We start from the raw sequence: 14805 nt of genomic DNA on the forward strand, positions 1-14805 counted from the left end.
GATTTGGCGCTATATAAGAAAAAAGTTGATTGATTGATTGATTGATTATGTCTGTAAGACATTCCTGCAGTTTAACTAATTGGTGTGTGTCCTCTGGCTTCATGGATAGATAAAGCTGGGTATCATCTGCGCAACAATGAAAATTTAAGCAAAGCTTTCTAATAATACTGCCTAAGGGAAGCATGTATAAAGTGAATAAAATTGTGGAAAAAGACGCGACAGGCTTATAGTTAGGGCTGGATCAGGTGACCCTGGACCATCCCTTAGTTATGCTGCTATAGACTTAGACTGCTGGGGGGTTCCCATAATGCATTGAGTGTTTCTTTCTCTTTTTGCTCTGTATGCACCACTCTGCATTTAGTCATTGGTGGTTGGTCTCTGCTCCCCTCCGTGGCATGTCTTTTTCCCGGTTCTCTCCCTCGGCCCCGGCCAGTCCCGGCGGGGGACTGCTCCTCCCTGGGCCTGGTTCTGCTGGAGGTTTCTTCCTGTTAGGGGGGGGGTTTCCTTCCCACTGTTGCCAGGTGCTTGCTCACGGGGGGTCGTTTTGACCGTTGGGGTTTTTCCGTAGTTGTTGTGTGGCTTTGCCTTACAGTGTGGAGCGCCTTGGGGCAACTGTTTGTTGTGATTTGGCGCTATATAAATAAAATTGATTTGATTTGATTTATAATACTGGACTTATTTTTCTACTAAGGTTTGAACTTTGAGAGTGTTTACACAGGAGAGAAATGTGATAAAATGTTAATGCCTGTTTGAGAAAAGTGTATAAAGTGTGTAGTGAGGGGTTTTACAGCCTTAAAGCATTTATAATTGTTATATGGCTGGGGGGGCCTGGCTGGCGGTTTGTTTCTGTTTTTTGGTTTTCCTCCCAGGTGGCGTGCGTTTGGGACTGAGTGGCTGTGTTGCTGAGGCTGTCAGGACCTCACCCTGATCACCTGCGACTCGTCAGGACTCACAGCTGTGGTGCATCTGGATGGATTGGAACATGTTGGCATTTAAGACTGGAGTGCACAGTGTGTATTTGCCAGAGACTCGACCTTGTGACCAGACGGGTGAGATCGTCGTCTCGGGAGCCATCTCATCAGCAGCGGATGCTGAGAACGTCCAGGTTTGATGCACAGTCTGTGAAAGAGGAGGGGGTGAGGTTTCACGCTCGTCAGCACACTTCCTGAGGTACGTTAGATTTTGTGACTAACAGTTATACAGTCAGTAAATGTGGTGTCCCTCACACCTTATTGTATTGAGCTGTTTGTTAGTCATGTATCAGCTTCCACTGCAGTGGAGTTTTGTGAACTGGATGTTCCATGCCTGCAGGTTGGGAAGCTGATCAGTAATCAAGCCAGGAAGTGTTTACTGTTTGTACACCTTTAAGTGTTCTGTGTGTAGAGTGTGGACTCACATAATGGTTCCTTCTTTCACAGACTCGGTTGTTGCGGCCACCTGGGGGGTGTCGGCGGGGTCCTTGGGTCCGAAACAGCTTCTGGCTCCGGACCCTTAGCGCTGCTGGGAGCGCACCACGCCAGGCCGCACCTTTTGTTATTATATTATCACTGTTATGTATTAAATTCAGTTAGCCTTTGTACCGTGCTCTGCTTATTTCATACTGGGTCCTTCAAACGCTGGTCGGTTCTCCGAGCTGCGTCCGACACATAACAATAATAATTGTAAAAACTAACGCTGCTACTTTTAAGATTAGGCTTAAAACTTTCCTTTTCGCTAAGGCTTATAGTTAGGGCTGGATCGGGTGACCCTGGACCATCCCTTGGTTATGTTGCTTTAGACGTAGACTGTGGGGGGGTTCCCATGATGCACTGTTTCTTTCTCTTTTTGCTCCGTATGCATCACTCTGCATTTAATCATTAGTGATCGATCTCTTTTTCCTGGTTCTTTCCCTCAGCCCCAACCAGTCTCAGCAGAAGACTGCCCCTCCCTGAGCCTGGTTCTGCTGGAGGTTTCTTCCTGTTAAAAGGGAGTTTTTCCTTCCCACTGTGGCCAAGTGCTTGCTCATAGGGGGTCGTTTTGACCGTTGGGGTTTTTCATGATTGTTGTATGGCCTTGCCTTGCAATGTGGAGCGCCTTGGGGCAACTGTTTGTTGTGATTTGGCGCTATATAAGAAACAAGTTGATTGATTGATTGATTGAATATTGTCATTATTATTATTTTTATTTTTACCTTAACAAAGGTCGGGGCCACTCTGTTTCCTGAAAGCTGTTGATTGTAGAGTGGACTCTGAATCTAGAAACAGTTACAAAAATGCATTGAGTTTGTTTATTCCACCATGACTTTACTGTGGATATATAACATCACTTTGAATTTATATGTGCTTATCAAACAAATTTATGTATCTGTGTTTGATGAACTTACCCTCTGTGGGCTGGTGTCGAGCCGCTGTGCCAGGCTGGAGTGTCTCTGAGTGAAGAAGGTGGAGGAGGATGACAAGCTGGAGGAGCAGGAGGAGAGCTCTTGACAGGATGAGGAGGTTGAGGAGGAAGAGGAGATCGTCAGAGACATGCTGCTGGTCTTCTTCTGCACACTGTGGATGCTGCACCAGACGCACATATAAAAAATGAGTCAACGATTTAATTCATGTTAATGGATGTTTTTTTTTTTTCTTCAAATCTGAAATGTCCACTGACGATTTGTGCACTAATGTCAATCAATCAATCAATCAACTTTTTTCTTATATAGCGCCAAATCACAACAAACAGTTGCCCCAAGGCGCTCCATATTGCAAGGCAAGGCCATACAATAACCATGAAAAACCCCAACGGTCAAAACGACCCCCTATGAGCAAGCACTTGGCCACAGTGGGAAGGAAAAACTCCCTTTTAACAGGAAGAAACCTCCAGCAGAACCAGGCTCAGGGAGGGGCAGTCTTCTGCTGAGACTGGTTGGGGCTGAGGGAAAGAACCAGGAAAAAGACATGCTGAGAAGGGGGGCAGAGATCGATCACTAATGATTAAATGCAGAGTGATGCATACGGAGCAAAAAAAGAAAGAAACAGTGCATCATGGGAACCCCCCACAGTCTACGTCTAAAGCAACATAACAAGGGATGGTCCAGGGTCACCCGATCCAGCCCTAACTATAAGCCTTAGCGAAAAGGAAAGTTTTAAGCCTAATCTTAAAAGTAGAGAGGGTATCTGTCTCCCTGATCTGAATTGGGAGCTGGTTCCACAGGAGAGGAGCCTGAAAGCTGAAGGCTCTGCCTCCCATTCTACTCTTACAAACCCTAGGAACCACAAGTAAGCCCGCAGTCTGAGAGCGAAGCGCTCTAATGGGGTAATATGGTACTACGAGGTCCCTAAGATAAGATGGGACCTGATTATTCAAAACCTTATAAGTAAGAAGAAGAATTTTAAATTCTATTCTAGAATTAACAGGAAGCCAATGAAGAGAGGCCAACACGGGTGAGATATGCTCTCTCCTGCTAGTCCCTGTCAGTACTCTAGCTGCAGCATTCTGAACCAACTGAAGGCTTTTTAGGGAACTTTTAGGACAACCTGATAATAATGAATTACAATAGTCCAGCCTAGAGGAAATAAATGCATGAATTAGTTTTTCAGCATCACTCTGAGACAAGACCTTTCTGATTTTAGAAATATTGCGTAAATGCAAAAAGGCAGTCCTACATATTTGTTTAATATGCGCTTTGAATGACATATCCTGATCAAAAATAACTCCAAGATTTCTCACAGTATTACTAGAGATCAGGGAAATGCCATCCAGAGTAACGATCTGGTTAGACACCATGCTTCTAAGATTTGTGGGGCCAAGTACAATAACTTCAGTTTTATCTGAGTTTAAAAGCAGGAAATTAGAGGTCATCCATGTCTTTATGTCTGTAAGACAATCCTGCAGTTTAGCTAATTGGTGTGTATCCTCTGGCTTCATGGATAGATAAAGCTGGGTATCATCTGCGTAACAATGAAAATTTAAGCAATACCGTCTAATAATACTGCCCAAGGGAAGCATGTATAAAGTGAATAAAATTGGTCCTAGCACAGAACCTTGTGGAACTCCATAATTAACTTTAGTCTGTGAAGAAGATTCCCCATTTACATGAACAAACTGTAATCTATTAGACAAATATGATTCAAACCACCGCAGCGCAATGCCTTTAATACCTATGACATGCTCTAATCTCTGTAATAAAATTTTATGGGCAACAGTATCAAAAGCAGCACTGAGGTCCAACAGAACAAGCACAGAGATAAGTCCACTGTCCGAAGCCATAAGAAGATCATTTGTAACCTTCACTAATGCTGTTTCTGTACTATGATGAATTCTAAAACCTGACTGAAACTCTTCAAATAGACCATTCCTCTGCAGGTGATCAGTTAGCTGTTTTACAACTACCCTCTCAAGAATCTTTGAGAGAAAAGGAAGGTTGGAGATTGGCCTATAATTAGCTAAGATAGCTGGGTCAAGTGATGGCTTTTTAAGTAATGGTTTAATTACTGCCACCTTAAAGGCCTGTGGTACATAGCCAACTAACAAAGATAGATTGATCATATTTAAGATTGAAGCATTAAATAATGGTAGGACTTCCTTGAGCAGCCTGGCAGGAATGGGGTCTAATAAGCATGTTGATGGTTTGGATGAAGTAACTAATGAAAATAACTCAGGCATGAGTTATGTGTGTCTCAGTGATTAGGCTGTAAGTCAGTGTTGTGAAAATATTATTCATCATTTTGACTTAATTCAGGTTGATTTGTTGACATCCATCATAAATGTGGCAAATTCATTTTTCTGTATGACTTACTGAGCCATGTTTCAGGTGCTCCAGAAGGCAGCATAGATGTGATTTTACTTTCTGCAAAGACAGAAAGACACTGTTAAAATTCTGTATTTAAATATAGATTTTTTACAGTTTTTATTATCATTGTGTCCCTCACCTTTTTGTTAAGCTAAGTTAGGCACCCATATCTTAAAAAACATACCTTTAAGGTTGCCTGTGGGGATCCATGGGCTCTAGATTGGGTAGTGTTTAACAGTTTCAATTTCAATATTGCAATTTCAGAAACATGGTTAAATGAGGATAATAAAGATCTGGTATATCTTGATGGTTATGAATTGTTCCTGGTTAATAGGCAGACGAGAAGGGGCGGAGGCATTGCATTGTTTGTAAGGTCAGATTAGAATTGTAAACTCATTAACAACATGTCATTTACAGTGGACAACATCATGGAATGTGTTACCATAGAAATTACATCTATAAACTCCAAAAACATCAAATCAAATCAAATCAATTTAATTTATATAGCGCCAAATCACAACAAACAGTTGCCCCAAGGCGCTTTATATTGTAAGGCAAAAGCCATACACTAATTACAGAAAAACCCCAACAGTCAAAACGACCCCCTATGAGCAAGCACTTGGCGACAGTGGGAAGGAAAAACTCCCTTTTAACAGGAAGAAACCTCCAGCAGAACCAGGCTCAGGGAGGGGCAGTCTTCTGCTGGGACTGGTTGGGGCTGAGGGAGAGAACCAGGAAAAAGACATGCTGTGGAGGGGAGCAGAGATCAATAACTAATGATTAAATGCAGAGTGGTGCATACAGAGCAAAAGGAGGTGAATAAAAAAAAACAGTGCATCATGGGAACCCCCCAGCAGTCTAAGTCTATAGCAGCATAACTAAGGGATGGTTCAGGGTCACCTGATCCAACCCTAACTATAAGCTTTAACAAAAAAGAAAGTTTTAATGTTAAATCTTAAAAGTAGAGAGGGTGTCTGTCTCCCTGATCTGAATTGGGAGCTGGTTCCACAGGAGAGGAGCCTGAAAGCTGAAGGCTCTGCCTCCCATTCTACTGTTACAAACCCTAGGAACTACAAGTAAGCCTGCAGTCTGAGAGTGAAGCGCTCTATTGGGGTGATATGGTACTACGAGGTCCCTAAGATAAGATGGGACCTGATTAATAAGTTGTCACTCAACCTTGGGAAAACTAAATGTATTATATTTGGAAATAAACAGGCACCCAAATGTAAAAATGTAACTATAAACAATAAGGAAATTGAGTTAGTAACAGAGAATAAATTTTTAGGTGTTAGAATTGATAATAAACTTAGCTGGAAACCACATATAAATTATATGAAATCAAAATTGTCAAAAACTATAGCCATTTTGTATAAAGCCAAAGACCTACTGCCACAAGAAGGGTTACTTACTTTATATCATTCTCTGATGGTACCATATATGACATATTGTGTTGAGTCATGGGGAAACACTTACAAATCAAATACCAATCCAATATTCCTTTTGCAAAAACGAGCCATACGAATCATCTGCAATAAACAATATCGTGAACCAACTCATTCTCTATTTGTGTCTTTAAATTTATTAAAATTCATTGATTTGGTCGATTACATTACAATTCAAACTTTATTTCGAGCGAAAAACCAAGCCTTACCGAGACATGTCCAGAGTCTGTTCCGATTGAGGGAATCCAGATATAGTTTAAGAGGTTGTGCAATTTTTATGAAACCACCAGTAAGAACAAATGTAAAGGGTTTTTGTGTGTCTGTGGTTGGGGTGAGGAAATGGAACAAATGTTCAACAGAGGTTAGAATGAGTAGTACCTTAGTGAGATTTAAGAAACTATTCAAAAAGAACATTATGTCTAAGTATCATAAAGAAGCAAATATAATTTGATTTATATGGAATGTTCAATTTATAAGTGGGACTTATTGTATATTTGAGTGTGTGGGTATGTATATGCGTATGTAGATATATAGATATGGGTAGGTGTATATGTATATAAGTGACTGTGTATATGTATGTATATATTTATGTTTGTAAAGGATATACGTATGTATATAGGTATATATGGCACAGCCCAAGCAGAGGGTCACCCCCAAGAGCCTGGTCTGCTTGAGGTTTCTTCCTTATAGGGAGTTTTTCCTCACCACAGTTGCCTAGTGCTTGCTCTGGGGGTTGGTAAGGTTAGTCCTTACTGGCGTAAAGTGCCTTGATTCGACTGTCTTGTGTTCTGGTACTATATAAATATAAGTGAATAGTATATTGATGTGTATGTCTGTGTGTCAACATGTAGTAGTGAATTTATATTTTTGTAAATATGACTGATTAGAATTGTTGGACTTGTACTAGCAGGGGTGGGCGCTAATAAGCTTTGCTTCAGCCCACACCCTTTCGGACTCACTAGTTTTGTCTGTGTTTGTTTGTGGAATTGTTCATTTTTTTCTATTTGAATATTTTGTGTGCCAAATAAAAAACGTCACTTTGTCAGTAGGTAGCTGATATTTCACAAGGGTGGTAATAAATTTTGAACAATTTCTTTAATGAGTTGGAATGTTGTGTGAGTCCAGAATGTTTTTAGATCCTTAGACCTCAACAATTTTTAGAAGAGGAGCTCAAACCTTTTATTTCCTGTTAATTATGTAATTTTTTATGTTAATTTACTTTCTTAAAGTATTTATAAACTATTTGTGTTCTTGTTATCATATATACACAATCATTGTATGGCTGCGACACTACATGCCCTCTGAACCAGCTCCCAATTCAGATCAGGGAGACAGATACCCTCTCTACTTTTAAGATTAGGCTTAAAACTTTCCTTTTCGCTAAGGCTTATAGTTAGGGCTGGATCGGGTGACCCTGGACCATCCCTTGGTTATGTTGCTTTAGACGTAGACTGTGGGGGGGTTCCCATGATGCACTGTTTCTTTCTCTTTTTGCTCCGTATGCATCACTCTGCATTTAATCATTAGTGATCGATCTCTGCCCCCCTTCTCGGCATGTCTTTTTCCTGGTTCTTTCCCTCAGCCCCAACCAGTCTCAGCAGAAGACTGCCCCTCCCTGAGCCTGGTTCTGCTGGAGGTTTCTTCCTGTTAAAAGGGAGTTTTTCCTTCCCACTGTGGCCAAGTGCTTGCTCATAGGGGGTCGTTTTGACCGTTGGGGTTTTTCATAATTATTGTATGGCCTTGCCTTACAATATGGAGCGCCTTGGGGCAACTGTTTGTTGTGATTTGGCGCTATATAAGAAAAAAGTTGAAGTTGAAGTTGTTGATTGGCTTGCTTGTATGCTTATGTATTTTTAAATGATGATTCAAGTCGTGAAAACAGCAAGGTGATCGGACCAATATTTTTTGACAAATCAGTAATTTTCAGTAATCAGTAATCAAGCCTGTTTATGTTGCACATTCACAATAAGAGCTTGTATTTCAAAATAAAAGCCTGTGAGGTTGTTGCAGACCTGACAGAATTCATCAGTCTGTCCATCCTCTTAACATCCCAGACAACAGATTCAAATCTGGACATTTTCTCTATGCATGTGACCCCAAACCCAGAATTAACATGTTCATACTCTGACAAAACAGCACAATTGTGTCTTAACAGTGTCTCACACAGGCCAAAAAAGGGAAAAAAGGAAAAAAAAATTAATGTGATCACTGTCACAGTGCAAATATAAAATGTCAGTTATTTGTAATTTCTTTACATGGAATATTGTCCTGGTCAAGCAGCTTCAGAAAACTTACTGATGACAAAAATATCATATCAAACAGATGAAATCTTCACTAAAGACTTTCATAAAAGCCAACAAATTATTCTATGTCAATACTTAAAAAATGTAACATAACTGTAAACAGATTTCCCCCAAAGGTAGGCAGTCCTCTGTATATAGTACAAATGACCACATCTAGAACCTGTGTTTCCCCATGGGTCAACGTCCTAGTATATACAGTGGCCTCCAAAAGTATTGGAACACTTGGTATTTCACACATTTTAATTTGTTTATGCCATTTCAAATACAAAAAAACACAAATTTCTAAAATTGTCTTGCTTAAACTCAAACTGAAAGCAAATCTCTACAACTTGATACAAGTTAATCAAAAATATAAAAGCCAAGATGATGTGTAGTGTGAAGTAATTGAACATGTTGGTATAATACCTGTAAATAATCAGTTTAATTGACAGTTTTTTTCAGACAAGTCAGGGGATGGATACATGAACATTTCCAAGTCACTGAATATGTCTTGGACTTTATTTACATCAATTATGAAGAAATACAAATAGTATGGTAAGTCTTATGGAGTAGACAGTTCTCAGAAACTGAGTGACTGTGCAAGAAGGAGAAGAATGAGGAAAGTCACCAAGACACCCAGACAACCTAGAAGAAGTTATAAGCTTCTGTGGCTGTGATTGGAGAATTTGTGCAAAATGTATGTTTTGCATTTTGTATCCTCAGTTATACAGTTATGGCACCCTTCTTGTTGGGGAAGTGTCGTGACACGGATCCACAACAGGGGGCGTTAATGAAGGGACAATGGAATAGCCAAAAAGTAACAATTTAATGTTGTGAAGGTGCACAACGTGATACAGACAGATACAAATATGTGTTATATCAATCCAACAAAAGGTGACGTGTGGCAGGCTCGAAGATAGGAGACGTCCGGTGAGAGAGAAGCAGGAACCCACACAAGCCTCACCACCAACGGACCTGAAGAACACCGGAGCCGCCAAGCCCTGCGCCCCAGGTGGCCACTGTCTTCAGCAGTCAGACCCGGTACTGCTGGCAGAAAACAGAAACAGTTCTGGATGAGTGTGAGTCCGCACACTCAGTAATCCCACAGTCTGTGTTCAGTTAAGGAGGGAGAACCTCCACCTCCAATCACACACTCGTGCAGCTCCTGTCTAACCACTTATCTGGTTGGGGTGTGAAGCGAAGCCGTCGCTGATCACACCAAACGCCAATCCCACAGATAAGGCAAACACCACAGGATAACGGCTGCAAAAGAAGTTCAGATTATTACTCAACGTTTTGAGTCAGCAGAGAAAATTACCTGTATGGTAGACGATTTCTCGGCGAGGAGGTGGAGTTGCAGTCCAGTCTTTGTAGTGGTGGTGATGGGTGACAGCTGGTGTTGATTGATGACAGCTGTCACCTCCAGCGGCTCCGACGCCCTCTCGTGCTTGGAGCCCGCACTCCAAGCAGGGCGCCATCTGGTGGTGGTGGGCCAGCAGTACCTCCTCTTCAGCGGCCCACACAACACTTCTTCCACTAATAACACACCAGACACAGCCCTTAACACTGGTTGTGTCTGGAAACCACAGGGAGGAGATCATGTTCTTTGTAACACCTTCTACCTCCAGAGTTATTTTGGGCTATCTATGGATTAGTAAGCACAATCCCCGGATCGATTGGCCGTCTGGGGTTGTGGCTCAATGGAGCGAAACCTGCCACCGGGAGTGTTTAAGATCCTCGGTTCCACTCGGTGTGACTGCTAAAGAGGAGGTTCGAGTCCCTCCCAATCTCACGGCGGTGCCAGCTGGGTACCACGATCTTGCTGATGTTTTTAGCAAAGATCTGGCACTCACACTCCCCCCACATCGACCGTATGATTGTGCCATCGATTTGATCCCGGGCGCTGAGTTTCCGTCCAGCAAACTGTACAACCTCTCACGCCCCGAGCGCAAATGGATGGAGACCTACATCCGGGACTCTTTAGCTGCCGGGTTGATCCGGAACTCTTCCTCCCGTTAGGTGCTGGTTTCTGTTTTGTGGGCAAGAAGGATGGCAGACTCCGTCCATGCATTGATTTTAGGGGGCTGAACGAGATCACGGTTCGCAACTGATACCCGTTGCCCCTATTGGATTCAGTGTTCACGCCCCTGCATGGAGCCAAAATATTTACGAAATTGGATCTTAGGAATGCGTATCACCTGGTTCGGATCCGGAAGGGAGATGAATGGAAGACGGCATTTAACACCCCGTTAGGTCACTTTGAGTACCTGGTCATGCCGTTCGGCCTCACTAACGCCCCCGCGATGTTCCAAGAATTGGTAAACGACGTCTTGCGGGATTTCCTGCAGCGGTTCGTCTTCGTATACCTAGACGATATCCTCATCTTCTCCCCAGATCCTGAGACTCGTGCAGCATGTACGTCAGGTCCTGCAGCGGTTGTTGGAGAACTGGCTGTTGGTGAAGGGTGAGAAGTGCGAGTTCCACCGTACTTCTTTGTCCTTCTTGGGGTTCATCATCTCCTCCAACTCCGTCACCCCTGATCCGGCCAAGGTAGCAGCGGTGAGAGATTGGCCCCAACCGGCAAGCCGTAGGAAGCTGCAACAGTTCCTCGGCTTTGCTAATTTCTATCGGAGGTTTATCAAGGGCTATAGTCAGGTTGTTGGTCCCCTTACAGCCCTGACCTCCCCAAAAGTCCCCTTCACCTGGTCGGATTGGTGTGAAGCCGCATTTAGGGAGTTGAAACGCCGGTTCTCTACTGCGCCAGTTCTGGTGCAGCCCGATCCTAGCCGCCAGTTTGTTGTGGAGGTAGTAAAAATAGTAAAAAAGTCACCAGTCCTTCCTGAGGGAATAATCCACCACACCCAGGAAACAGGAAACGCTAAGTACGTGCAGCACCAGTAGTATACTTAGGTGAGAAATGAGGAGTAGGAAACGCCGACTCCTTCCAACTTCTACGACCCAGCTCCAAGCTGCGAGTATACAAGGTTAAACACTGCCAAACTTAGAAACAGGAATATGTGCGAACGGCACAGTAATGGCTGAGAAGTTTACCTGTGAGGTAAGCTGATATCTCGGCAGAGATGTGGTGTCTCCTCCAGGCTTTTATGGTGCAGATGATGATGATTGCTGACAGCTGTCAGTCCTGGCTCCTGGATGGTAACTGCGCCCTCTGGTGCCTGAAACCCGACAACAGGCAGGGCGCCCTCTGGCGTTGGCCAGCAGTACCTCCTCTTCGGGCGGCCCACACAACAGGACCCCCCCCCCAATGGACGCCTCCTGGCGCCTGACCAGGCTTGTCGGGGCGTCGTTGGTAGAACTCGGCCAGGAGGGCCGGATCCAGGATGAAGCTCCTCTTCACCCAGGAGTGTTCTTCAGGTCCGTAACCCTCCCAGTCCACCAGATACTGAAGACCCCGACCCCTCCGGCTAACATCCAGGAGCCTGCGGACTGTCCACGCAGGCTCGCCGTCGATGATGCGGGCAGGAGGCGGCGCTGGTCCGGGGGTGCAAAGGTCCGAGGTGTGGTATGGTTTGAGTTTGGAAACATGGAAAACTGGATGGTTCCGCAGTGAAACTGAGAGTTTCAGCTTCACTGCAGCTGGACTGATGATTTTGGTGATCTTAAACAGTCCGATATACCTGTCCATCAGTTTTTGTGACTCCGTGTTGAGCGGGATGTTCTTCGTTGACAGCCAGACCTCCTGCCTGGGCTGATATTCTGGGGCCGGGGTGCGTCGGCGGTCTGCATGGCTCTTCGCCCTCGTACGGGCTTTCAGCAGGGCAGAGCGGGCTGTTCGCCACACCCGACAGCACCTCCTGAGGTGGGCCTGGACCCAGGGAACCCCGACCTCTCCCTCCACAGCCGGAAACAATGGGGGCTGGTACCCCAAACACTCTTCAAATGGGGAGAGGCCAGTAGCAGACGAAATTTGACTGTTATGAGTGTACTCGATCCAGGCCAGATGTTGACTCCAGGCCGTCGGGTGCGCGGAGGTCATACAATGTAGGGCCTGTTCCAGCTCCTGATTAGCCCGCTCTGCTTGTCCGTTGGTCTATGGGTGGTACCCGGACGAAAGGCTCACGGTGGCCCCCAGTTCCCTACAGAAACTCCTCCAGACTTGCAAGGAGAACTGGGGACCACGATCCGAGACGATGTTCACAGGGATACCATGCAGACGTATGACATGGTGAACCAGGAGGTCTGCAGTCTCCTGGGCTGTAGGGAGCTTCGGGAGGGCCACGAAGTGGGCCTCCTTGGAGAACCGGTCCACTATCATCAGGATGGTTGTCATTCCCTGGGACGCAGGGAGACCCGTGACGAAGTCCAGGCCGATGTGGGACCAGGGGTGACGAGGCACTGGCAGCGGCTGGAGGAGTCCCTTTTCTGGTTGGTGGACTGCCTTGCCCCTGGCACAGGTGGTACAGGCCCGGACATACTCCTGGACGTCGGCTTCCAAGGACGCCCACCAGAACCGCTGCCGGACAACTGCCACGGTCCTTCGCACCCCTGGATGGCAGGTGAGCTTAGAACCGTGACAGAAGTCCAAAACTGCAGTCCTAGCGTCTGGTGGGACGTACAAACGGTTTGATGGTCCACCGCCAGGGTCCGGGTGACGTGTCAGGGCCTCCCTGACGATGTTCTCCATGTCCCACGTCAGTGTGGCGATGATAGTGGACTCCGGGATGATGTTTTATGGTGGAGCCGACAGCTCCGTTTTGACTTCTTCTTCATGCACCTGGGACAGTGCATCTGACCGCTGGTTCTTTGTCCCGGGGCGATAGGTGATCCTGAAGTCAAAATGTCCAAAAAATAGAGACCAGTGGGCTTGCCTGGGGTTCAGACGCTTAGCGGTCTGAAAATATACTCCAGGTTCCGATGGTCAGTGAAAACCGTGAATGGAACCACAGCTTCCTCCAACAAGTGTCTCCACTCCTCCAGGGCCTCCTTCACCACCAGGAGCTCCCGATTGTCGACATCATAATTCCGCTCTGCCGGGGTCAACCTGCGGGAGAAATAGGCACAGGGGTGGAGAACCTTATCGGACTCCCCGCTCTGGGACAGCACGGCTCCTATCCCTGAGTCAGAGGCATCTACCTCCACAACAAACTGGCGGCTAGGATTGGGCTGCACCAGAACTGGCGCAGTAGAGAACCGGTGTTTCAACTCCCTAAACGCGGCTTCGCACCGATCCGACCAGGTGAAGGGGACTTTTGGGGAGGTCAGGGCTGTAAGGGGACCAACAACCTGACTATAGCCCTTGATAAACCTCCGATAGAAATTAGCGAAGCCGAGGAACTGTTGCAGCCTCCTACGGTTTGCCGGTTGGGGCAAATCTCTCACCGCTGCTACCTTGGCCATATCAGGGGCAACGGAGTTGTAGGAGATGATGAACCCCAAGAAGGACAAAGAAGTAGGGTGGAACTCGCACTTCTCGCCCTTCACAAAGAGCCGGTTCTCCAACAACCGCTGCAGGACCTGACGTACATGCTGCACGAGTCTCAGGATCCGGGGAGAAGATGAGGATATCATCTAGGTATACGAAGATGAATCGATGCAGGAAATCCCGCAAGACGTCGTTTACCAATGCTTGGAACGTCGCGGGGGTGTTAGTGAGGCCGAACGGCATGACCAGGTACTCAAAGTGACCTAACGGGGTGTTAAATGCCGTCTTCCATTCGTCTCCCTTTCGGATCCGAACCAGGTGATACGCATTCCTAAGATCCAGTTTCGTAAATATTTTGGCTCCATGCAGGGGCATGAACACTGAATCCAATAGGGGCAACGGGTATCGGTTGCGAACCGTGATCTCGTTCAGCCCCCTAAAATCAATGCATGGACGGAGTCCGCCGTCCTTCTTGCCCACAAAAAAGAAACCAGCACCTAACGGGGAGGAAGAGTTCCGGATCAACCCGGTGGAAGAAGGGTGCCATCTAGTGCCCGTACCCTCACTGGTGAAGGAAGGGCCACTAGAGGAAGCCCTACCTCCTTAGCCCATCTGCTATCTAGCAGATTCCCTTCTGACCCCATGTCGATTAGTGCTGGGGCTTGAAGGGTTAAATCCCCACAGAGGATCATAACTGGGATTCGTGCGGATTTTCATGCATTACCCGCGTGTGTGTTATGGCCCACCCTTAGCCCAGTCTCTAAGGGCGAGCGTTGGTGTTTAACCGCTTGGGGCATTGTTTCTGCAAATGCTCGTTAGAGCCGCAGAAAAAGCACTCTCCACGGGCCAGCCTCCTCTGTCTGTTTTCTAATTTTATTTTGGCCCTGCTCGTGTCCATAGCTTCGTCAGCAGGGGGAGCTGTCGTCACACGGAGCATTCTGG

General features: G+C 45.7%; 1 protein-coding gene across 1 annotated transcript in view; it reads right to left on the reverse strand.

Moving 5' to 3' along the window:
* Positions 1-14805, reverse strand: part of LOC117513529 (palladin-like) — an 85827-nt gene that overhangs the window by 42152 nt on the left and 28870 nt on the right. The window contains exons 2-4 of the mRNA XM_034173697.1: positions 4763-4813; positions 2363-2540; positions 2171-2233 (exon numbers count right to left, since the gene is read on the reverse strand). Of these exons, the coding sequence (XP_034029588.1) occupies positions 2171-2233; positions 2363-2540; positions 4763-4770 (249 nt within the window). The 5' untranslated portion in view covers positions 4771-4813. The remainder of the gene's footprint in view (positions 1-2170; positions 2234-2362; positions 2541-4762; positions 4814-14805) is intronic.

Source organism: Thalassophryne amazonica, chromosome 7 (assembly GCF_902500255.1).
Source record: "Thalassophryne amazonica chromosome 7, fThaAma1.1, whole genome shotgun sequence".
NCBI lineage: Eukaryota > Metazoa > Chordata > Actinopteri > Batrachoidiformes > Batrachoididae > Thalassophryne > Thalassophryne amazonica.